The sequence below is a fragment of the Anopheles coustani genome, chromosome 3 (assembly GCF_943734705.1).
Source record: "Anopheles coustani chromosome 3, idAnoCousDA_361_x.2, whole genome shotgun sequence".
NCBI classification, from domain to species: Eukaryota; Metazoa; Arthropoda; class Insecta; order Diptera; family Culicidae; genus Anopheles; species Anopheles coustani.
In genome coordinates this window covers 58,778,254-58,803,015 of record NC_071288.1, presented here as the reverse complement: position 1 = coordinate 58,803,015, position 24,762 = coordinate 58,778,254, and the positions used below count along the sequence as shown (strand labels likewise).

Below are 24,762 nucleotides of genomic sequence, written 5' to 3'. Positions count from 1 at the left end.
AACCGCTTCCCCACGGTTTTGGCAGCGATAGCGTTTCAGCGTAGTTCTACAACTTTACCGCTGCGTTGCTTAGCATTTGAACGCTGAAGGGAGCCAGCCGGAGAAGGAGTACTTTCTAGCGCCATCAAACGATGTCAGGGCTTTCCCAAATCTAGAAATACCAATTAACCGTCACTGGGTGGCAGCAAATATCAACCTCAACGGAGTTAGACAGAAGTCGAGGAAAAAACGAATGTTTGCTCGTCTGCCAAACGGGTAGCGAATATTTGTTTTGTAATGTTGATTCACGCTGTGTTACATCTTCAAAATGTATTTTAATTAAGTCGTGGCACTTCGTCAACCGTGGTGCAGACGGATCCGAGAGACTTTTCTGCTTTACATTCGATAGGAATGCAGGGCCTCAGTGATTGCGCAACCCAACCCAATTTATGGCTGAAAATATTATTTATGATTCTTAGTCATGCCGCCGGTGTAAGACATCTTTTTCACCCTCCCCGTGATGAGTGGACGGGTGCTAACATTGGTCATTCGTTCTGAAGGTGAGGTGAATGGTACGCAAATAGCTTCACGTTCGCGTGAAGTCTAGCGCAACGATTTTCTCAAATCAACCGAGAAGTGTACCCGACCTGTCTATTTCAAGCCCGGCCCGGCAGTTCCTTGGCTGCAGCGGCGTTGAGGTCTTCGGTTACCAATCGATTTAATTAAATTGTTTCATGATGATCGGCAATGAGTTCAGAACGCGTGTCACTAATTGAACCATGGTGTAGATGTTCGTAAATTAAGCATACGTTCATTCGGGTCACACGTTGTTGCATACTTTTCGAAGAAAACAATGTTTTCTCTCATAAAATCACACACTTTCTTTGCTGAGTATAGGCTTCTCGTGAACGATTTATTAATAGTCTCCCTATTTGCGTAATTTTTAAAAGAAGACCTTGAAAGGGAGAGTTGGACAGACTACGCTGCATGCCAAAGCCTTGACCTTTGTGACATGTGCCTCAAATTAATAACGTGACAAATTGAACCCTTAGTCCATTAGCTGACCTTGGTGGGCACTCATTTCTTTCTAGCAAATTTTTTTCCTCACCTGCGTCAATAGGAAAAGTGGTGTTCAATTTAGCTTACGAGGATTCCTCCACCTACGAAACATCGGCGCCGATGGAGGGGCAGCAAAGAGGCTAATTTGTCTTTAAAGAAACAATGTTACAGCCACTTAAAAATCTTCTCCATTACCAAAACACGTCTCTCCTCATTATTGTTTATTTGTTTGCTGCGCTGGCTCTTCAGATTATGATCAATTTTTGTGTGCACTTCAATTTTCTTCGTTTTTTCGTCACTTTTTCACTTCTTAAACTCGATGCGGGTTGGTCTGTTGTTTTTTATCTGTTGAACAGGCCCTTGGGTGTGCAAGTGTCCTGACGAAAGAGGTGCAAAGCCCATCGACGGTCATTATTGAATCCTATTTTGAACACACTTCTGATTGAGTTGCTCAAAATCTTGAATCGATGATTTTACCAAAAGAGGATTTGATTGATGGTGGCTTTAAACTTATAAGTAAAAAGAGAAGCACAATTGATTTTGTGTTGACTTATTTAAATGGCTGGTCCATGTTTGTATGAATTTAAGAAAAATGTAACCTGTTATTTGAACCAACCAAGTATATACCGTTTAGTCGTTACTTTTTACTAGTTATTTGTTATTTGTTGTTTGTTATTTTGTAGCACCAGTTTTTGAACTAGGCATGTAAAAGGAGCTTTAGAAATTAAATTTACAGAAAATACTTTAAATCTTTTTATCATCTAAGCTACTTTTTTAACTATACCTCTTGACTAGTATTTTGGGATATGAAAATGAGCAAGCAAATATTTTATGTTTCTCTGACATAATTGTGTTCTTGTGTTTAACAATTCATGTAAGCGCCAACAGTTGTCTATCTGTACCTGTAATCGCAGAACTATGGTTCTTATAACATCATAATTGTTTTAATGCTTTGAATAATTCAAATTATGGTTTGTTATATTAAACAAACGATATTGTGCATGATGTCCATTTATATTTTCATTCAACAAAGGGTTGGTGTTTGTGATGAAACATAAAAGTCTGTCGCTGTGGTAAGGCTCTAAAGTGTGAGAAATTTCACAAAGCGGCACCATCAGCCCGGTTTCTATCTTAGTTCTTGTCTCAGAAGATCATTTCTCAAGATTTCGTTGGGTCAACGTTCACGGCGGTTGGTACCGGCATGTTTTGTTTATACAGTCCACGGCATGTTTATTTCAATAGAGTGAATTGTGAAAGTGTTCCATTCTTAACCGCGATATATATCGAAATTAACGAGCATTATTGACTAACGAAAATAGTTTTCCTCCAAAGTAGCTTGGACCGCGCGATGCTGATGTGTTAAAACTACGAAGTGGAAGGAATTCGAGCGATTCCACCAGAGACCTGACAAGGAAAAGATGGAGATCGTTTCGGAGCAGCAAATATGCAACGATGATTTACATTTGCTGCACGACATTTCAGACTACATGGAGTGGTAAAGAAAAGTTTTCACGTGATGTTTTCGAGAAAGGTGTAGTTTTCTGATACCCCAGTCAATCGATCCAATCAAAGTACGGTGATTTATTGCGCACACAGCCGTGCATGATGTGCGGAGAGGCGACTCTAGGCTGCTTTTTCGCGCAGTTCTGTCACTATAGGCTCGTGGAAGAGGTAACGTTGGCATCTTTTCCGCGTTGCACCAACGTAGGCCCCATCAGGTCGCGCTGTTGGCGGTGCATCATCGTCACCGTCGTCATCGTGACGCAATCCCGGTTGGCGGCCTCTGGTCCCGCTGTGAATGCTACAGTTTTCATGCGCAGCGCCTGCCAGAATATTCACACTGCGATTTGTTTCGCGTGCTCTCCGGTGAAATATGGCGTCAATTATATTTTGACGGCATCTTCTTCACGCCGACGTCGGAAAACTGCATCGAAGACGGCTTCCACCATAGAAGGTACCGACTTCGGTTCGATTCTGGTAGCATCGGACAGGTGATTGTACAATCTGCACCGACTGCGGTGCATACTCATGCACTTGTCCACGGAATACTCCAAGGTTCCCAGGAGTATGGAGCAGGATGCGCTTATGTAGCGGTGACTTCACGAGATGCCGCTTTCGATAGGCACCAGCAAAGGCAAGACCGTAGCGCTGAGACACCCAAGATTCAATTTGTCGTTCGCTTGCATACAAATTGCGCCAAGATATATGCCAGATCTTAAGCGTTTTTTTATTAAAGTGTGAGAACAGTTAACAGCTTCTACGCTTCTGACACCCTTCGGTCCAACGTACGTTGCTCCATTAAGCGCAAAACGGATCACACACGCAAATGTCGATGTTGTTTGAGCGCAAATTATAGTAATTGCTCGGAAATTAAGTTACATTAAAACAAACATTACCGGAACCAACGCGACGGCGATGCTGGCGGCAGGTGATTCGGCATTGGATCAAAACTGACAAAACAGAGGAATATGCATTGAAAACGGGCTAGATACCTATGTTTTGCCGCCGTTCCGTCCAATTGCTCGAATCTCGATTTGCACGTCTGTTTACATCCGTTCCGTTTGTTTTCGTGCAAGTCCCGCAAAGAATAGAGAAACATGCGAAAAAGGCAAAATCCATCTCGATAGCGCCCGGCAATCCACGACTACGAACCGCGAACAGACTAGACTGATGATTGAACGTGTCAATGGAATTGCTTCATTGCTTCTAACTTCCCCGATCGCGATCGATGGCCGAGAGTGGTAGCATAATTATAGGCATTATGGTGCATTTATCTTTGCGTTATGATCGTGCAATGCCGCCGGCACAGGTGATCAGTTTAACGGGGTTGTCTTTATTGCACGGAGTAATTGGCTACACCCGGGAGTCGTGCGGTAATTTGTTCCCGACTGGACAGCTTATCGTGCATCTCAATCGCAAACATTGGGCTGGTCGCAGTTCAATTGCGAATGATTAATGTTATCCGCTTGGTTTCATCATTCGAAGTAGGTGGGGTTGGCACGTGGCAGTTGGGCGACTGTTTTTGGCACTTTTGCAGCAAATACAATGCAAATGATATCTGATGAATCGTTGCTAAAATTCAATTAACATTTTTAAGATTGAATACTGAAAACTGGAGATATTTTAACTAAATATTATAAAAAGAATTAATCATATAAATAGAAATAATTTCTGTGAAAGAACATGCATGTCCATGCTATTTTCTTTTATACGTTTCCAATGAGAAAGTAGTTTGTATAAATAAGTTTTTTAAACATCCAAATTAAACATGTCAATTAAAATCTCAATTTCGCTTTTCTTGATCTCTTCTCGCGCATTGAATACTGAAACATACTTATAACGTAAATAAAAGACCAAAAACGATTGCATCTAGATATGATCTCGTCAAGTGAAAGACTTCTGATTCTTTTTTTAGTGTGATTAAAGTAATGTGATAATGTATCCCATTATTGTTTTTATTCAGGATAAGTACCGCGTTTGGTGAGACCATAAACTCAGCGCACAGTGCACCTCTTCGCATGTCTGCGAAAACGATTGCTAATTGCCTAAATGATCCTTTGGCATGCAACCCCTTTCGACACCTTTCATTTTTATTTCGTTGTTCGGCCAAAACGAACCGAAACGATTCCCACAAACCAAGCCCAGAAGAAAACATCGCCAGTCCGGCCATGATCACCCTTATGTCACTGGAAGAAACCACCAAACCCCTTTGCAAAAACCGTACGATACCACGCGCAACCTGTCAATCCATGGCCATCGATCGTGCGCGCAGGTTCACTCCTCCCCCCCCTCATCCCCTCCCCTCACCCCACCCACGACGAACGCAAAAGCAGTCCGCGTATCGGGAAAAATTGCAAACATAACCGGTAACGGCGTCCCACTGGCCGCCTGATGGACTGGTTCGGTTCATTATCTGACACCTTAATCGCTTGTAATGAGCACGTACGCATTGGCTTACGACGAAGGGGAAAACGCATTCGTAGTTAAATCATTGTGGCTAGTTCGATGCGCGAGAGCGTCTCAAGTTCATTGCTGTCACGATGCCCACGGAATAGGTAAAGACAATGTTTGACCTTTTTGGGGCACTGTGCGGTAAGAAACAGGTCACACAAACAATAGCTTTCGTCCTGGCCCTACGATATCCCTGTATCTGTTTTAACAAAATGTTGTGCTTGGATTTTCTCTTTAAATTTAGGAGAAGAAGATCCGTTCTATCAATATAAGGAATAAGTTTGGTGTCTTCTGTATAATTTACCAATCTAAAGAATATCTTATTTCAGCGTGCATAACACCACCTTCACGATTGTTGCTTCTAAAAAGTAAGTGAGGTGCCATACAAAGTAGTGCTTGGAATAGAGAACTAGTCGTCTAATGTTTTACCTACGTTTTGCTAATTCTTTTATACATTTATTCTGCTTTATTGTTAGATGAACCTAATCATATAATTTATTTTGTTATTATTCATTATCACATTATTTTAATGGCCATTTAAAGAAATATATAATAATGTGTCGTGTTCTCGATGATCGACCGATCGATTTATTATCCGTCCGTTCTTTTAGACGATCCAGTTCAAAGAGACCGTTCTATCTTCCTGATCTCCAGTGACAGGTGCTGACAGAGAAGAGGCCATATACTCGGGTCACACCTGACACTGCCCGTTATACCAGTTATAACTATATTTAGTTTAACAACTTTTTAACACAATTTGAAAGAAGACACAAGAAATGTTTCTTGTAAATAACATAAAATCTTCGTTGGAACTAAGCTGGATTTTAGCAATACTTGTTAACCGAATATGAATCAATTTTAAACACATGAAATCTTAAGTAAAATTTGCTTTAATATATTGGGCTGGTATTATAGAAGGTTACGTTATGCACGCAAAAATACCGCAATTTACAGGTAAAACAAAAACTAGCTTTTGTTTACATCGCACAGGTCTTTTGATATATCGTACACTAAAGATATTTTTATGAAAAGGAGGTCTGAAATAGTCATGCGGTTAGACAGGTTAAAGCATGGTTCATGCCTGTTGCAGTACGAATCATAACGAAGAGCAGATGCTCCGATATAGAAAAGAACTAATTATCAACGTCCGCAAAGAGAAAGAGACGCGAAACCCCATAAACAATGAGCATTGCTGAAGAAGGTTGTCTTTGACCCTGCCCATATCTACAAAGAGTTTGATTTCAAGAGTCCTGTGCCGGGCTCGTTTACTCTTTTCCAAGGCATAAACCTACGTTGGTGCACAACAACACTTTTGATTTTTATGAGTGCTGCCCATGGGATTTAATAAAAATATTATTTTGGACTTTCCTCTATTGCACTAAAGTTAAACACAAAACTAATTTGTTCATTTTTAATTCATCGTCTAGCGAGGATGAACGCATTGCAATTTTATTGTCATCTATTTCTATCAACTGTTACATTGCGTTGTATAGATCTGAAGTAATGTCGCTTAATTGCGACAGAGTCGGTTAATGCTTATTGAGTAGTATTAAAAATGGGCGTTAATAGAGAACTGCTTAACTTAAAAATGCGTAAAAGTAGAATATCTATAACTTAGAAAAAAAACATAACTATACGACTCGTAACGACAGAGCCGTAAAATGTCCTCCGCGATCCTTTGCAAATCGTACATCCGTTAGATCGTGATGTCCACCCGTTAGCGGTATGCGTCCTAGTAGTGATAGCCGTTAGCATGATGGTGATGGTCACCATTTTGATGGCCGACAGGATGGTGGTTGTTATTGTTGTTGCTACGTCTCCGATGGTGCCCGTTGTGTCCATTGTGGTGATGTCCGTTGTGGCCGTTATGCCCGTTATGCCCGTTGTGCCCGTTGTGACCGTGCCCGTGTCCATTGCCGTTGGCGTGGTGTTCGTGCGCATTGCTATCGTATCCCCGGTGTGCATCGTGGATTCCGTGGTCCGCCCGGCTGTGGCCGCTGTCATGTCCATGCGCATCGTATTCGCCCGACCCGTGGGCAACACCGTTATGCTCGAAGTCATGGTGCGACTCCCTGGGATAGCCGAGCTGCGTGTGGGGCGTCTCCTTGGAGTACCCACCATGGCCGTGGTCATGTCCGTGCTCGTGGTCGTGCGGATGCTCGTGACGATGCGGATGCTCATCGCCTCCCTCGTAGGTGATTTTCGGTCGATATCCCTTATGGTCAGCTTCGTACTCGACGATCTAATCCATCAGAAAGCATCATGAAATCAGTGCTCCGCTCCAAAATACTTATCCTCCATTGCCTCCAATCACCTGTCGTCGGCCGTCTGGCAGCAAAACATTATACTTCCCGGTCGTGTAGTCACCGTCGCGCATCTCTTCGTGGCCGAACGACAGGTCGGCGTCTTCATCGTCCACCTCGTAGCTGAACTCGTACTTGGCCGGTTCCTGCAAACGAGCAAGCGATTAAAGATTGATTAGCATGATGATGTCTTCCCATCGGTGCTAGTCGTTTGTCACATCTTCAAAGGATCCACTGTCGTCGTGGGTGTCGTGATGATCATGATGGTCGTCGTGCTCGTGGTGGTCCGGATGGAAGCCTGATTGATGATGCGGCGGACCATAGCTCGAATCAGGAGTTCCGTAGCTGCTAGATGGCGGCACTAGGTCCGTATGGTGGTCGTCATGATGCCCGTGGCCATCGTGGCCGTCCCCATTGTGTCCGTGGCCGTGCGCAGGTGGAAGGTACGAGTTTACCGGTGCCTCTGGCTTAGCTTTCACTATCACGGAGGCCAGCAGTAGGTAGCAGCAAAGCTTGATTCAAACGAGAACGGAAAGATGCTTTTGCTATAAATCTTAAGCGTCTTCGTTTAGGGTCCATGCAAAGCTTTATAGTGAACAGTCGGCTCTGGAAAGCCCGCTTAAACTCGTTGTATAGCAAGCATGAGAAATATTTAAGCTTTCAGCCATTTTTGTACAGGGTGGTTCTCATTTTGTTTAACAGTTATCAACTTTTTAGCTCAATTCAATTTGAAATTTTCACTGAGTTTATGTAAATTAATACTTTGAAAAATGAATGCTAATAAGAAAGGAGAGTTTTCTTCAAACAAACAGCATGATAAGAAAAAGGGACCCTAAAAACTGGTCCTGTGTACATTAGTTTTTTATTTCTAACGCACACGTAGGACAGTTATAAATCTTTGTTGTTTAGTTCCAACTGAAGTTCTAACCGAATTTTTTTAATCAGTAACTTAACATAACACAAGCAAATGCAAAAGAGGTGGTAAATGTGAAAACAAGATAAAGTAATATTAAATACTGATCCTGTTTTGAATTCATTTTCCGTTTCTAGAGAACACGCAGTACCGCTATAGAACTTTGAATACCTATTTCAATGTACTTTTGTTTTACCTTCAGCACACATTCACGCTTAGTTATCTCTAGCATCTCTGCTATTCGTGACACCGTTGGTTTTTTCGTTACCTATTCACTATTAAATTTTCTTTATATTATCCTTTAGCTTTATGAATCACAAATAGAATTTTTTTATAACGACAAAACTAATAAGACGCTTTGACACAAGCTTTACAATGGTTAATGTTTAGATCTTAGCACTTAGAACAAACTTCCAACTCTACACACTTTTATTGACACTCAGCAAACCATGAGATTCTGCTCCAGTTCGCTTCCTATCGAACGGACTCAGAACCGTACACTGATCTTCTGCTGTTTATCGACCAACTATTTATACGGATTCTGGCAGACCCCTCACTAGGCGGTTGCCCAGCATTTGGAGGGCCCTCGGATCTTCTTCAATCCCAAGTGGAGAGCAATCCGCACGTCGGTTGCATCCCTGCTACAGTCTCATTAGCTGCATAAGCCGTCAATGGCATCCCCAAGAGTGGAGCGGCCCTTCGTTGACAACATTTGCCAACCTTTGTCAACCGGGCGTTGATAGGACCCGCGCGATATCGCGACATCGAAGGGAAGAAAACAAACAATCGATCGCATTCGAATGTGAGAGATACTGATTACGAAAAACACACGGCAGAACCAGACCATTCACCGGTGATTGCTTCGTGATTACCGTTTAAGATTAACAGCCATCCCAGCACTGTACAGTAACTGATTGCTGATTGCCTCCTATGCTCCGGTTAGGCTTGGTGCGGTACTGTTCTATTTCATTCATATTTACCAATAAAACCAGTGACTAAAGTGCTGCAATAAGACTTAGTAGACCGTTAGAATCAGTGCAAGTGATGGTAGAGCAGTGTTGAAGATTGCATGCCTGTTACAAATCAGTCCACGAGGTGGAAGGTGCTATATAATGGTTCGTTTATGTTTGCCTCCATTCAATGATACGGATAATTATTTGAAAAGCAATAGTAATTGTTATCGGAATCCGTCATCGTATGTTAAAAGACAATGATTGAATTAGTTACGATATGGCGTGATATTTTCTACTTGTGGTGGTTCTAAAAACAAATAGGCTATTTATAAATAGTTAAACTGCTCGATATTGAGCACGTCTCATTATTAGCTATCAAAAACTATATTTTTTAAATTTATAGACTTTATTGAGAGGCAAAAAAGTGAAATAGGCAAAAAACTTAAATGTTATACATTTTTTTCATCTTTTAATATAAACTTAATTGTTTATCAAGAACCATTGCTGACTCATTATGATATGATTATTATATGAAAACATTAGGTCTGCTTTTAAAACAATATCATTTCTAGTTGATTTTGTATTTGCTGCACAAACATTAAAAGCAAAACCATATAAATTACGGTGAACGATTGCCGATTGCCAAATACCTACTCAAATTAACTTAGACCGAAATAACTCAAAGATTGTTATGAGCTACACTTGGATGGTTTTAAAAGGCTAAAAAATCCAACGATACATTAGAATTCTCATCCTCATAGAAATTCACGTTCGAAAGATGTGGCAAAACAAGCTGTATAAAAAAAAAGATTTCAAATATAAGAATACAGAAAAATAGATAGAAGGCACATATAACTAAAGTCTTCAAGAAATATAATTTTTTTGTTCAAAATCTAAAATTGGAACACATCTATATCTTATGATGTGCTCCAATTGATGATTTTGAACAAGAAAATTTTATTTCTTTTCTATTTTATTCTAATAAGAATAAATCGGAACTTGAATACAACATTAAGAGGAAATTCTTAACAAATGATCGTCATGCTTGTTATACATAGCATAGTTGACATAGCTTACATACATTTTAAAATCATTAATCTAGTAACTGTCACCATATGTTACAAGGATATTTAATTTTTCTGCTAAAACTAAAGATCAGTTGTCTATCCAGTTAATACGGATGTATTATGTTTAATAACAGAATCGAATTATCATAGATGTGTTATGTTTTCATCTCGGGCTAGTAGAAAAATAATTAAGTTACAAAACTTGTTAACTATAAAATCACGAAATGATCTGAGACTGTATTGTAAACCTTTTGTAATTGTAATAAGCCAAATTATGCATGAATAAATTTTGTCAATTTTCTCGCGTTATGTGAATTGTTGGGAAGTATGCAATCCGCAGAGCTCATGAGGAAGCTGAACAATTGCAATTTAAAAACAGTAAGACAGTTAAGGTTTGGTGGGAGTATTATTATTCCATATTTGGTTCAATTCAAATAAAATATGCACATAAGAATGTATATTTCTATTGATGTAAAACAATATTATGCCTGATTGGCCGCAGAATTTCAGAAATCCGTAGTTCTACATTTGTTTCCTGTTAATTGATTAATCGGATCGTTTTGTTCGCGCTTTTTAACTTACCATAACAATTTCGATATTTCAGACATACGTTTGTAATTTACAAGGTTTGAATTCCAGTGAAAGTTCTTATTGTGAACAATCTAACGTATGGTTTTGACCAGCTGATTCTCTCTCTGCTACTCGCATATGTAGTACAAAATATATTTTAAACCAATTTACAACGTGTTTTCGTGTTTTTGTTATACTTTTTATCTACTTGATGCTATGAGCTTTCATCAGTATGTATAAAATGGTTATGTTAAAATGATGATTGTCGTAACGCAACTTTTTGCGTTTTTTGATTTCGTTTTTCGAAATTCGATTTTTGGAAAAAGTATAGAGAGTATCCGTGGCTTGTTTACGCTTATGGGTATGCAAAACAGGAAAATGAACCTCACTTCTAAGCAATATCGTAAAAATGATAAAATTTCGTCTTCTTTTAAGCTTTTCAAAAAATCAATGTTACCTATTACTTTTTTTCCATCAATTAATAAGTTTGTTTGCGGACTTCTTGATGTTTGATTTTATCAATTTTATCAAACAATTCTTATTCAATAGAATTTAAAACAATTATGTGATAGTACTTCGCCCATAAAGACCCGCTCAAAGTAGTCGTTTAAACACGCTCTTCGTTTTAAACGAATAACGATTTTCATTTGGAATGGTATGCAACATTTTTGAAATGTGTGACAACATCCAACAAGATATGTCAAAAACACATTGTTCGATCTCAGATGCATGAAACTGTCAAAGTTTTCCGTTCATTAAATCGAATGCATGGTATATTGAAAAACCTTGTTGTTTTTATGGGAACACATACCTGTTTCCAATTGATTTTCTATAACACATTTTTCTTTCCATCCGCCACTGGAGATGGTTAGTGTATAACAGGTCATGGTTCATTTCAACACAAGATTTAGCACTCATTACATCTGATAACGACTGGGTTCCCATATTAGTTCAACATATGAAATTAATCATGAAGTAGGAATAATAAAGTTAGTCAATAGCACTGAAGATTGTTGTCATTGAGTAAAGTAGAATGAATAGGTATAACAATTTTAAAAAAAGTAAGATTTGCATACTGTCCAACACCTACTGCTGGTCGTAACATGCTCATACCTATAATATTGTTTTGTTTTTCAGTATTTATTGTATGTTTCACTATAAATCTTTTTTTTTATATCAAAGCAAACACTTCAAAATCGTTTTATAAAATTCTTCATCAGTTTTCTTTTCGTTTATTTTACATAGATCGAACCTTCAATTCTAGAAGGAGATTCTTTCGCTCGGACCGATAATGCAGAATAGGTAGATACAGATGTAATGCTATGGTTTTCTTTGTTTTGCTAATAACTGGCATTACAGTCATATGGGCTGAAAAACGTTGTGGTCAGTTCCTGAATAAATCGCTTCGAAATCTCACTATCCAGACCATTGGAAAGTCGATACACTGTTATTGAAACCTCTAATAGGTATGACTATCTGGTAGAATCGTAAAATTATTTCGACACAATAATTTACGGATAAGCTATTGAGAACGGTTTCCAGAGCCGTGTGTGAGATTATTAACTTCCTTCCTGCTAATATTATTGATTGAATGTTCAAATCCAGCGAAGTCAGCTAAGTTAACCCTTAATGCATACAATAGGTGGCTTAATGGTTGTATGAATTGATACGTTTGAGATGCTAAGCGGGGAGGTGTGGACAAATCGCTGAGGTACGATTATTCCATAACAACGCACGGGCAAGTCTTCTAGTCTTATGGGACGCGAGAACGGACATCAATGCCCGAGGGGAGGCAGCGAATCAGGTGTGGGATGAGTAAACGCGCAGACTATTTCTAGTATTTGTAGCCTCCGGCATTAGCTCCACCCTGGCCGGGACCTTCCGGATATTTGGCCTCTCCTTCGTACGTCACCTAAGTAAGAAACATTGCGCATTCAACATCAATACAAATTCAATCAATGTGCGATCAATCGCTAGCATACTTCAGCATTGTAACCGTTCTTCCAATCAGCCGTGTAGCGCACAACCTGCGTTCGTCCATCGGGAAGCTGGACGCGGTACTCGCCACGAGTCACATCTCCGTCACTGACCGCCTTGTGCGAGTAGTCGTTCTGGGTTTCGATGTCGTTCACGTTGTACTGGAAGTCGAACGGCATTCCTGGTTCGTGATGGTGCTGCAAAAAAAAACACAGGATTGGTTTAAGGAGTTCCGCGTTAGACTAAGAAAACTTAAAAGCAGCGGATGATTCTAAGATCACACTAACGTCGTCTTGCGCCGGCGGTGGTCCGTATGAAGGTGCAGGGCGTCCGGGAGTAGGCTGAGGGCGCGGAATGTTCTGGGGCTGAGGCGATGATGGGAACGGCTGGTTGGGCTTGTCATAAGCGTAGCCCTTGTCCGGGGGAAGATACTGGTTGTTCTGTGCAAGCGTGCTCTCCACGATAACCACGACAAGGCAGACGGCCAGACCCTGCAAAGGAAGGCAACGGATTAGAATTACGGCATAAGGCGATGTCGGAGAAGAAACAAAAAACCACACAAGCAAAGGAGCGTCGTGTTCTGTTTGCTCCACTGCCCTAAATCTGAATGCAAACGATCAATCCCCCCAAGATGCGGTGGATGTCTTTGGGAGACATTTGATGCAACCACCGCTTCCCGTGCACTTCATTTCCACTTCTAGCCGCATCTTTTGCCAACCGAAGACGATCCAACCGATGTCAGAGATGGCGAAACACAAAAACACAATAACCAATTGTACGCGATCCGCGAGGCTCCACACCAGATCGACAACTGAGGCAAAATAAAGTTCTACTCAAGCGATCGTCACCGGAACGTATCTACATTTTCTCCTTTCCTACCCAAGTCCTCCAAACATGGGATGCACCAATGGTAGTAAAGCGCACCTTCATGCAGTACTGGAGCGTAGTGCAATTTAATGTAATGTTTCCCTTGCCCTTTTGCACGTTTTCTTGTCTATGATGATGTTGTCTTTTCATTTATTCATTGATCTATAATATACCGTCTTTTGTGTACTGTGCCACATTAAAAAAATGTTGTTTACAAGAATCTATTCAATTAATGTTACGATTATGGCAACTACTTCTGAATAATTTTGAATATTCCCAAAAGTTGCAATAAGTTATGATAAGTTAAACACCTGCCAAACATGATGAACACGAATTTGAGTGCTTAATTTATCTAATATTTTCCTCAAAAATCTATTTTAATACTATTTGTAAGCATTTGCATGCCTTTGCTCTGAAAAACATGTTCGAATTCAACTCATCATCCTAATTTACCGTGCTTCATAAAACAAATAGTACTTATAGAAAAGATGCTGCAACAAGGAACTTGTGAAATTGTCGTTTCACCTTGACGACATGGGAGCTTATAAATCTTCATTCAACGAGACCTGTGTACATCATGACTGCAATAAATTGTTTTAATTGCTGTTGCAATCACCTGCGTTAGCATTCAAGGATGACCGACGATCTACATCGAACAGAATATCTATTTCATCGTCCACAGATTCGTTGCGGTGGTTGTGTGCATATCTTCTGTCGCTAAGCAAACATGCGTTTGACATGCTGTTTCATGCACTGTGCGGCGAAAAACATTCACCGTAACCCCCACCGGTGGATACCTTTGAAGATTGGGGGATGAAGCTGTTGCACATCGAGCGCATCGATTGGTTGCACTCTAATTTATTCCAAGCTCGTCTTCGAAGATCGTGCGCGAAGTTCCCGAGCAGCAATAACTTGACATTGCATTCCTTGCACTAAGAATAGGCGCCTAACAGGCGGAATCTATATGACATTGTCCTTGAGAACGCTTATTGTTAGAAGTGGTCTTAAAACTAAGTATTGTGAGTTAAACAGAAAGAAAATTTCGTTCGGCATGCATAAGAAATATGGGAGAAAGCTAACAACAACACTGCAAGCACGCTAAATGTTATTTTCTTGTCTACAATCTTGCGACAATATGTTATGCACATTTTGATAGGAAGGACAAATTGAAAAAAAGGAAACAGAAATTTTTGAAAAGAATAAAACATTTAACCTTTAGATTATCTATCGCAATTTGGTTATTTATCTTTATTGTTTCATCATTTTTCGAAAGAAGTGTAAACAACACAATTAATTATGTTTGACATAACGGTGAATGTTACTATTTAGAAATTTTAGAGCGGTCTATTTGTTTTTTTTTTAAATAATTGCTCTTTTAAAAATCAATGATCAAATCTTTGAACCTGATATGAACATTGCCTAACCGTCCATACTGTGCCAATATTTGTTTCTTACAACTCGTGCTCAACGCACTCTTGTTCAAATTCAATTAGATCACAGTTTGATCCATCCTTTAATCTATTTTTTGCGGGCAAGCTAAAGCCTTCATCGTCTCAAATTCAGTTCCGCCTTCAATTATCCACTGACAGACTGTAAGCCATCATTACAGCTTCAAATGATGATGGCACCGTGCCGGTGCCCGCTTCAAATCTTCAGTGTACAGTAGTTGCGCGTGAACCGCTCTGAAATCATTAGCATTCGCGTGGCCTGCACGCCCCTTGACCGTGACTCTCTCAGTACGGACCTCTATATGGTGCGCCACAATGCGGTTGATGCGGTTGTTGCGCCTAGTTCGGTAGTGAGCGATCAATACGGGTCGCTTCGAGACGATGGTGAACGTTGCATCCATCATCGAATGACGCTTTCGACAAACCGAACATCTGGCCAGGAAACGGATCTTGTTTCGGCCACGAAATGAGGCTCTAACTCAGCGCCCAGCGTTGGTATCGATTAACATACGCTTTCGGAATCGGTTCTACACGGCCCACCATTTAAACACACCATCGGTGGGTGTTGTTTCAACCCTTTGTGAAAGGACGTACTATCGAATGTTCCATCGGCTAAAACTTCTTTTCATAACTGGATGTAAAACGAGAGCACATTCAACCTTTCGATGGGATTGTTGAAAGCCTCGTGAAAGACTTGTTGTGCAATCTGTTGTAATTTGCTTAGTCGTGAGTTGTTGGTTTCTAATTAGCTTTCCTTTTTTATGTTTAAACAGTCGGGTTCATTAGATATGTGCCACAGCATTAATTACTTCAACAGATTACTTTTCCGGATCGAAATCTTCTCTTTAAATGTATTTGAAACATTAATCACTTGGGATATAATTATGTATGTTCACAAATCCTAGTTCTCCCCTATCGCTCCAAAAAGGTAGTAAATTAACAATTTAATTAATTTTCAAACCTTCTCTGCGCACCACCTAGTAACTGGTACAGTTTCATCGCATCAATTTTGTCCGATTGTCCATTGAAGATGCTTTATACTGCATACTTGCTTCAATAGTACTTGTTGGTAATAAAGTTCTCCTGTGAATCTGTCGTCAATCAGCATCGCTGTAAAGCAAGATTTATTCCTTCTCATCTCCACCGATACGAGTATCTCCGAACTGGACAACCAAAGAAAATAACAATGGCCTGGGTGGTGTAAAACAACCCAGCAATAGTATTGCCTCGTTTTCTTTTGTTGTGCTTCGCCCATCTTAGCGTCGCGCTTTTGGCAGGAAAAGTGATAAAATTACTCGAGAAGCAGCATGGCTGGCCGCGTGCTCCGGTGGCCAGTAGAAAGACCGTCTCCTTAGACACTTTATGCTCCTTGTCTCGGCTACTAACCAGCCTGGGAAGCGCTATGGGCCATAATTCTTAATGATATGTTATTAACGGTTATTGCTTCTGACGATTTGTCTTCAGCACCTTCGCGGATGAGCTTTCGTTTAGCAAAGTCTTTGGTATTTCGCAGTGGTCTTATGTTTCAATCCTCAGAGGTTTTATAACATGCTAAGATCTGATTGGATCGAAATTGAAAACTCCAACCGTAGGGAAATGATTGGTTGATAATAACAATGAGCTTCGACTATGAATTATTTAATAACTGTGGCTTATGTTTTCATGTTTTTCTACCGAAGCATGGACAACATATTGTTTTCAGTTTACTAAGAAAATACTTGGAGTACTAATTTCTGTCTTTTGCCTTGTTCGAAGTTGCCTACTCCTACCCATGGCAATACCGACCATTTTTAAATGCAGTAGACTCTATTGCAAGTTTAATGAACTAAAACGTAACGCTCCAAATGGCCACAAACTCTTTAATGCAATAAGTTGAAAAGCAACATCATTCCCATCTGCACGTTTTTGTTATCTTTGGTGTTCAGTGTTGAAACGTGTGTGGAAAAACGTATAAAATGTCGAACAAAGTGTTATATAACACACTGGGCGTCACGTTTTGCTAGTGAACTCTTTACAAGTTAATAGCCGGTTTACAAACCACGAAATTAAGTTGGTGCGAATTTTGGTTTTTTTTTCTTTTCTTTGGGTTCACATTGCCAAAAATTAAAAAACACAGAGTGAACTGGCCAGCGACTTCAAACATTCCCATGCTTTGAATGGAGGAAGAATCTCGTTTCTCGTTGAAGCACCACGGTTTGCTGATATTGCAAACTTTTAGCAAAAAACCATCGTGTGGGAACCGTTGGTTTCTTTAAAGGCTTTTATTGTTCCTAGTTAATGTACGCCACATTGCACGTTATTGTCCTATTTCCTTTCTTAAAATTATTTTCAGTTCACTTGATGATGATTACACGTTTTTATCGCTTATTGCTCGTCACAGGAAAATTATTCCATTCGCAAATAAATAAAATGCTGCTTTTTAATGACCACTTAAACAGAGTTCTGCATCTTTAAAGAATCACTACTCACCAAGAACTTCATCATTGTATCGCTTGAGAACACTTGGTTGCAACAATGTCACTAAAATTTACTGGATATAGAGGAATTGGACGGTTTATCCTTCGTTTGGAAGCACACACTTCGCTGTCTAACCGTTGGTTGGTCGGATGTGATCACGATCGTATCCTAGGAGGAACTATTGCTCTGTGCTCCAGTGTGGCCAGCCTTTATGCGAAACGGACAGCCCACAAGGGCCTACCATTCTACCCCTCTGACTGTTTCGGTCGCGAGTATAGTGTGCTGTTGTTTTTGTTATTTCCTTACTATTCTTCCACTGAGTGATGCTTCGATTTGGGAGATTTGTTCCTGCACTCACAACACTACGACCAACGAAAGCGCAGAAGCCCGCCAGATGTAGCGGTGTATTGTGGCGAGCTCACTACACGAACGTGTGTTCTTCGGCAGTCAGAGAACCGAAGATGCTCTCTGCTATGCCGTCAATATGATGGCAACAATTACGCTGCCATCTCTACCAAACGTCGAGTCAAACCCACGATGTTTGGTGCAACGCGCATCCGTACACGTGAAAGGCGCCTAACAAAGTTGTGGTTGAGTGAGAAGTAGCCCGCACACTACCACAAAAGCCGCTGGCGGTTGGGTGCACACAGAGATGCGCAAAGGCGCAATGAAAAACCTATCGAGAGGATCGCAACTACTAAGGTGGAAGGAAAATCGTGGCACTCACTTTGTAAAAGCTTGCCGCGAGTTTTCGGGCGCCCACGACGGTAGCTTCGGAACACGCGCTGATTTTTCAAAGGCGGATGCGCTACCGCGATGAGCAATCGTGCGTCAGTAGTACATCGATGCACTAACTATGGGTATGGGAGTGGGACATCTTGGGCACGGTGCACACTACAACGAAAAGCTTTCAATCCGCATACCGCGGTACGGCAGGGTGGCTGCACACAGTGACAAACAGTCGGGAGCCTTCGCTTTGTGAACGAACGGATGCACTTTGCCTGAACAAGAGTTTTCGGCACGAAATAAACACGAACCTAAACTAAAATGAACTACAGCGGGATGCTGCGTCGGTGTGCGATAGACTTTGTCTCGAAGGTGGCTTTTACTCGCTCTTAGATCACAGTTCAGTGTCGTCTACATCGCGCATTCCAGCTGGCATGCCAGTCAGGGGAACAATTTTGACATCCGGGCACGTCGAACGCTCACATCGCATCGAGCAGAAACGGTGAAACGCATGCTTATGATGCTAACAATCCGAAGGAGTTTGAAGCCAAATGACTTCAAATAATTCCCCAATCTTGTTTTTTAAATAAATCGAATTAGATGTAAGAAAAGAAGACGTTCACCAAAATTTTTGTTTGAGTGACTGCTGGTAATTCGTGATTTGTTACAAGTTTAACACCGGAGTCAGCAAAGCAGATGTTTTCGGAAATAATTAATTAAAAACATTATTCAACAATGTAAGTAAAATTCCTTAATAATTGATTACTTTGAACTATATACTTAACTATAACTTAACATATATCGATTCAAGCAGCATCAACATATCTGAAACAGTCAAAAATACATAAGAGATACAATTACAAAACATGATACTGAGAGAGCGATTTCGTTTAAAATAACATAATCTAAGCTATTTTTGTACGATCTATTCAAATTCTTAAAAAAATCATGCTTGCAGAGAGGCGATATACCCCCGAGGAAAACATACAGCTTCAAAAATCTTTAAGTTTCTTCATGATTTAAATAAAATATGCGATCGTGATTGTTTGGAATGTTTTGTATTTTATATTCTACAAACATAGAATTAATATTGAAAAAGATCATAACATTGTATGATTTTAAATGAAAAAGGCAATCATTACTCAACAAGTTTCATTTACTCGTGGATATGTAGGAGCAGTGATAATGTGGATTCTGTAACAAAAACCTAAAACTGATCAAAATTATTGAAGCCAGAGGTTCAACTTAAAAATCAAATTATTGATTAAACATTCTAAAGTTGTAAATAAGGTGACGTAATTGACCTTTTCCGGCTTAATTGATGGACAACCAAGTCTAATATAGCTTTCGTATTATACTCTACGCAATACTGTAAAAACCGACGATTTTTGCAGTGGCATTACGGTTTGAAGATGGCTAGTGGCCGCAAAGAGAGTACAATTTAGGGAGACCACTATCCTTCATTTGAAGGCCGTGAAAGGTTAACTCATTATTTCGCCTGGATTTTGCGATGTTTTTATTGCCGGAGCAAACCCGCGTCATCGATGGCCGCCATCGAGATTATTTTCGGTTCCTTAGCACCCGATTGACCTCCGTTGCTCAATGGACGCGCTGCAATAGCCAGCCGTCAGCAAGGGTACTGTAAATCTCACGCTGAATCGTTTCGAATTAAAATATAAAACCATACCAATTCTCCAACGCTCGAGCTGCCTGCCAGGTGGTCAACTTTCAATTTCTTCTGCAACCTTAATGCGTTGCGATTGCGGCTGGATGAGCGACTCCGCTTGTGACGGTTGCCATTTTTGTGGTTGCATCTTCCGCTCGTGAAGGTTCGTTGTTTATTTGGTTATGCGACTACTTAAACTACGCGTTACAAACGACCGATATGGTCGCAAACACCATGTTCACTGTCGAACCTCATAAGCATTACAGCAGCCGTTTAACTACAGTGTACAAATGTACTGAATAGCTCCTTTACACTTTGGAAGCTCTCCGTTCGTAAGCAATTGATCGCAACTTGATTAATTTCGGAGTTCGAAGTGTGTTGGACATTACTGTGTAATTAATCACATCACATGTTTATTATCCAATACGTTTAATTGGTACCTTCAACCGTAAATTGGTTTATTGTTGTTTGATTACCATCACAAACGTACAAATAAATGGAATCGTTTGTTTAAAAAAAGGATCGAAAAGTAAACCCCTATTTTTCTGAAATCGCCTTCCATGTCGATTCGGCAGCAACAGCAACATGTATTCTCCGCGAAGGCAGGACTTCGGATGCACTCCATTCTCGATGGGGGTCCGTCATTCTGAACGCTCCCTAAAATTGTTCTTCACAAGCCCCAAGACAACTACCACCTTGTTAGACGTTTTTGGGCCCAAAGCAACCGTTTATCCGGTGCTCCGCACGTTCCGTGGCATTTAGAGCGATCAAAACAGACGAAAATCGTGACTACTATAAGCGAAGAACCTGTGCGCTGCCCTATGTCTGTCGGACGAGGGATTTGTTCACTCTACTCCCTGATGTGTGCGCGTACGGATGTTGCTCATCGCGAGACTCATTTTATTACATTTCCATCCCATCCTTGTACGGGCGGCCTTCTGCGAAGGGGCTTGGGCAAAGAGGTCCGTCTGCCTCAGTGGGGGTCACTTTGAACTTATTTCGATGCCAACAACCAAATCCGCCGACCGATTATGAGCCAAATCAATCGTTGCTTCCCTGTTCTGTGAGGTGTGACATCCGGAATCGCAAACTAAACCTCACCGTTGATGGCGTTTGCGGATCTTCGGCGTCATCTAGGACGCTGCATTGATTATTGCTTGAGGCGTAGTAAATTACGCGTTCGCATCGATCGTTTCATCTTTTGTATACCGGAAATTAAATTTGATAATAACTTATAACTATACGTCCTCCTGTGGTTAAAATATGCTTTGTACATAAAAAAACTGCACTTCATACACTTTACAAGGATAATCTAGTAAATGCAAAATCAAATAAATCATCTATTTTCTACATTAAATGTTATAGATCTTATGATCATCGAGCGTTTTGTTTCGCAATCGTGTCACAAGGACAAAGACCTCTGCACAAACGTACGACATGGGATCACATATGCTACATGTCACAGGGTTTTATAAATTAACCCATTAGGTAATTAGTGTAGCGATGTGTATCGCGTTTTCCCACACACCATGCCTTGCGCCAAGCAGCGTATACGCTCCTCAAGGGTCACAGTTACTTTTCCGATTCCGACCCCAAGACATGCCCTACTAAAGGCTAGTTCATGGTTTGGATGAATTGTTTTGTGACAGCTTACAAGTGTTATACCGGTCGCAAGAGTACCGGGACGATCCCGGTTTACCATCACGAGTCATGACTTTGCCGCTGGCTGCTTGCATCATTGCGAGAGTTGGCAACATCACGCCGATCGTAGGTGTCCAACAATGGGTTGCGGCTGACGATGGTCTGACAGCTTTAATTATGCTCAAGGTTGCAAGGTTCTTTGCGGAAATGGAAGAGCTTTTTGCTTCAGTTCAAGTCAGATTGCGGGGTTTGTCAATAAAGTCACTAACAAGTTACTGAAGTAAAACGAAGCGAAGGAATTTGATTATATCAACTGACGAGAGGAAAATAGTTAGCTAATCATGCTTCTATTTTTACACAAGCTGTTAATCAGAAAACAAATAACGGTTGACCGTGACCGGTCACCATTCGCTCTCATAACCCGTAAGTAGATGCTGTTTAATTCGCTCGATTGATTTAATAAGCGATCAAGATCGCTTCCGATCGATGAACGAAGAGTTGAAAAAAAGAAAAAAAAACCTACATTGGCTAATTTGGAAAGTGTCTCGAGCAAAAAACCATCAACACGTGTCGTGTTTGCCTTCAAATTTTGATAATGACACGTGACCACGGTGCTACTAGTGTGGATTGTATTCGTTTTTTTTTCTTCAACAATACCATGAGTTTGATTGTTCCGTTTCTTTACCGAGCTGCCTGTAACAATATTAATTACCATTGCTTGTCTATCCCCGACTAAGTGGCACCTCTGACCGAACATCCTCAATGGCGCATCGAAACGATTCATCGACGGCGAATCTCAAGCGTGCTTCACGTCGGATGCTGTCCGGTAGGTGAAAAAATGGTTGGCTGCTGAAGAAGCTGTTGACCCGAGGGCAAATAAACCGCGAGGTGCGATGACGATCGCTCTATCGATTCCGGTGATCAATTCCGCCTCAACGGCTGGCAGGAAAAATGTGGTCCAAATTCTACGCACCCTGTACGAATGTGACACAAAGTTCCTTGCGATGAGCTCGTGACCTTTCGCCGCTAGGCTCGCACCTTAAACCATCCAACAGCATATCAAATTCCTGCCTTCCCCTTGGGTGACTGGCAGCGGGCACTATGTCTGCACTCCCGCCAAAGCGGCCTTGATCTTCTCGGCTGTCGGCGAGAGGGCGCTCATCTCACGTTCAAGAGTCACAAGACCGACGGCGCCGAGGGGTCGAGCGAGGTGCGATCGCGATCAAATTTGCCAATTCCGTTCGCAATTTGTATCCCGCACGGATGGGGCTTTGGCACCGAAATTGGCAAGCCGAACTCACCGCTCTCTAATTATTCCCACACCGCGTCTTTTCGGCATGGCGATGATCCTACTTGTCGCGCGAGTGCAATATCTGCACCCTGTGAAACCTGTTCACTTTTCAGACAACGAGAAACCAATGTCGCATGTCGAAGCGAGGTGAGCAATCTCCGATTCTTAGCCTTTCCTGGCCACCTGCACCGATCCCGCCAGCTCGAACCTAGATGATGCACCTCTCAATCGCCCATGATGCTGCGCAAGCTGCCACCTAGTTTTCCGCACGCCTTGTTTGAGTTTGCACAGCAGCTAATTTGTACTGAGCCGATCGTTTATCACAGCAAGCAGCTAGTTTGTAGCAGACTCCGTCAAATTGGACACTCTTGATTAGAGCAGCTCGACACGAAACAATGCCCCGACGATGACGGATGCGATCGAGTGTTGGCTGAGAAGATGCGCCAAGCGCCCCCATCTAGTCGTGAGATTCGCTACACCTGACGGAGGATTGGTTCCACGGTGCACGCTGCAGTTCGGCAGTAGATCACACCAGTGCCTCGTTAGTTGGCAGCTGTTTGCAAACGAAAATAATGCAGACTATAAAGAAAATTTAGATTAAGTAAAAACGGAGCCGTTTCTTTTTTTTATGTGCCCAAGTGAAACGTTTCCCTTAACCAAAACCACTGCAAAATGCATTGTTGTTACAGTAAGGATGAAATTGTGTGAAACGCGTTAGTTAGCCGATTAGATTTGAAGACAATGGTGGTCTGTATTAGGAGAGTTTAATGCAACTGCGGAAAAAGAACGAGCAATGTTGCATTTAAATACGAGGCTCAAGAAAAATATTACATAGTTAGTTTTAATAGTACAATAGTGCAAAGGTAGTTGACAAATATTTCAGGTATTTTATTTAACAAAAAATTTTATTAAAAATTTATTTTTATCTTTTTTATTTATTTAAAAATACGATTTAATGAAGTGATTCTTAACTGATTTTTTAAACATAAACACATTTATTAAACATCAACAACAACACCTTGTTTTATTTATAACTAAAATTTACAATTCAAAAATAATTTACAATAATTACACAATATTATACATTAAACAATATAAAATGAAACAATCAGTAAAGTTACAATTCATAGAAAAATGTAAAAAATCTATTTTGATATAATAAATAGTTACTAAACCATAATTATTTACCCATCCCCTGTGTTCTAAAATTACGAAATTTGTTTGAAGAGTATTCACGGAGTTTTCCTTTGATGTTATTCTCATTTAGATCGACCGATGATTAAGAATAAAATATTACCCCAACCTGTCAAACCACTGGAAAAAACAAATACATATTGACAACTTTCCCAATTACGTTATCTTGTAAACGATAAGATTTCTGTTGCTAAGGTTTGTTAAATTTCTGCTTGTAGTTATTTTTCATTTCAACTTACTACAATTTAAGAGATATTTGCGTCCACAGTAAAAGTTAGACACATATTTGTTCCCCTCAAACTTTCAATTCTAAAACCACATTCTGCAGTTCAAAACAACATATTTCTAGAAAATAACTCTTTAAAAAGTGTAAGTTCGCATGGTCAAATCAGTATCGAAGCGTTGGAAGTGAAATATAAGAGCACTTCCACAAAAACAAATCTGTCAAGGTCTCTGAGCAGTGTACCTGAATTCAAAATCAGCCAATGTTCAGCTCATTGACCGTATAACCCACACCTTTGATAGCCACCAACTAACAATGTATTACCCAAACAAAAAGTGCCTAACCTTAAACCAGCTTGATGGATGTACCAGCTTCATTTGTCGTCATCGGTGTTGCAAAACATTCACCTCACAATTCATCGATCACACGATCGATCACGTTGGTCATCGTCGCTCCAAAACAAACTCCCATGCCGTC

The 24,762-nt window shown here is 40.7% G+C and overlaps 2 protein-coding genes across 2 annotated transcripts; both read right to left on the bottom strand.

Annotated features, from left to right (window-relative positions):
- Nucleotides 1-6,721: 6,721 nt before the first annotated feature.
- Nucleotides 6,722-8,437, bottom strand: LOC131263814 (pro-resilin-like). Its single transcript, XM_058266077.1, has 4 exons — nucleotides 8,402-8,437; nucleotides 7,511-7,804; nucleotides 7,304-7,438; nucleotides 6,722-7,231 (listed from the first exon to the last, which is right to left on the bottom strand). Exons 1-4 carry the CDS (start codon nucleotides 8,435-8,437, stop codon nucleotides 6,722-6,724), a joined length of 975 nt encoding a protein of 324 aa, XP_058122060.1.
- Nucleotides 8,438-12,629: 4,192 nt separating this feature from the next.
- On the bottom strand, nucleotides 12,630-17,571 carry LOC131259463 (pro-resilin). Its single transcript, XM_058260963.1, has 4 exons — nucleotides 17,557-17,571; nucleotides 13,060-13,263; nucleotides 12,778-12,969; nucleotides 12,630-12,707 (listed from the first exon to the last, which is right to left on the bottom strand). Exons 1-4 carry the CDS (start codon nucleotides 17,569-17,571, stop codon nucleotides 12,630-12,632), a joined length of 489 nt encoding a protein of 162 aa, XP_058116946.1.
- Nucleotides 17,572-24,762: the final 7,191 nt, after the last annotated feature.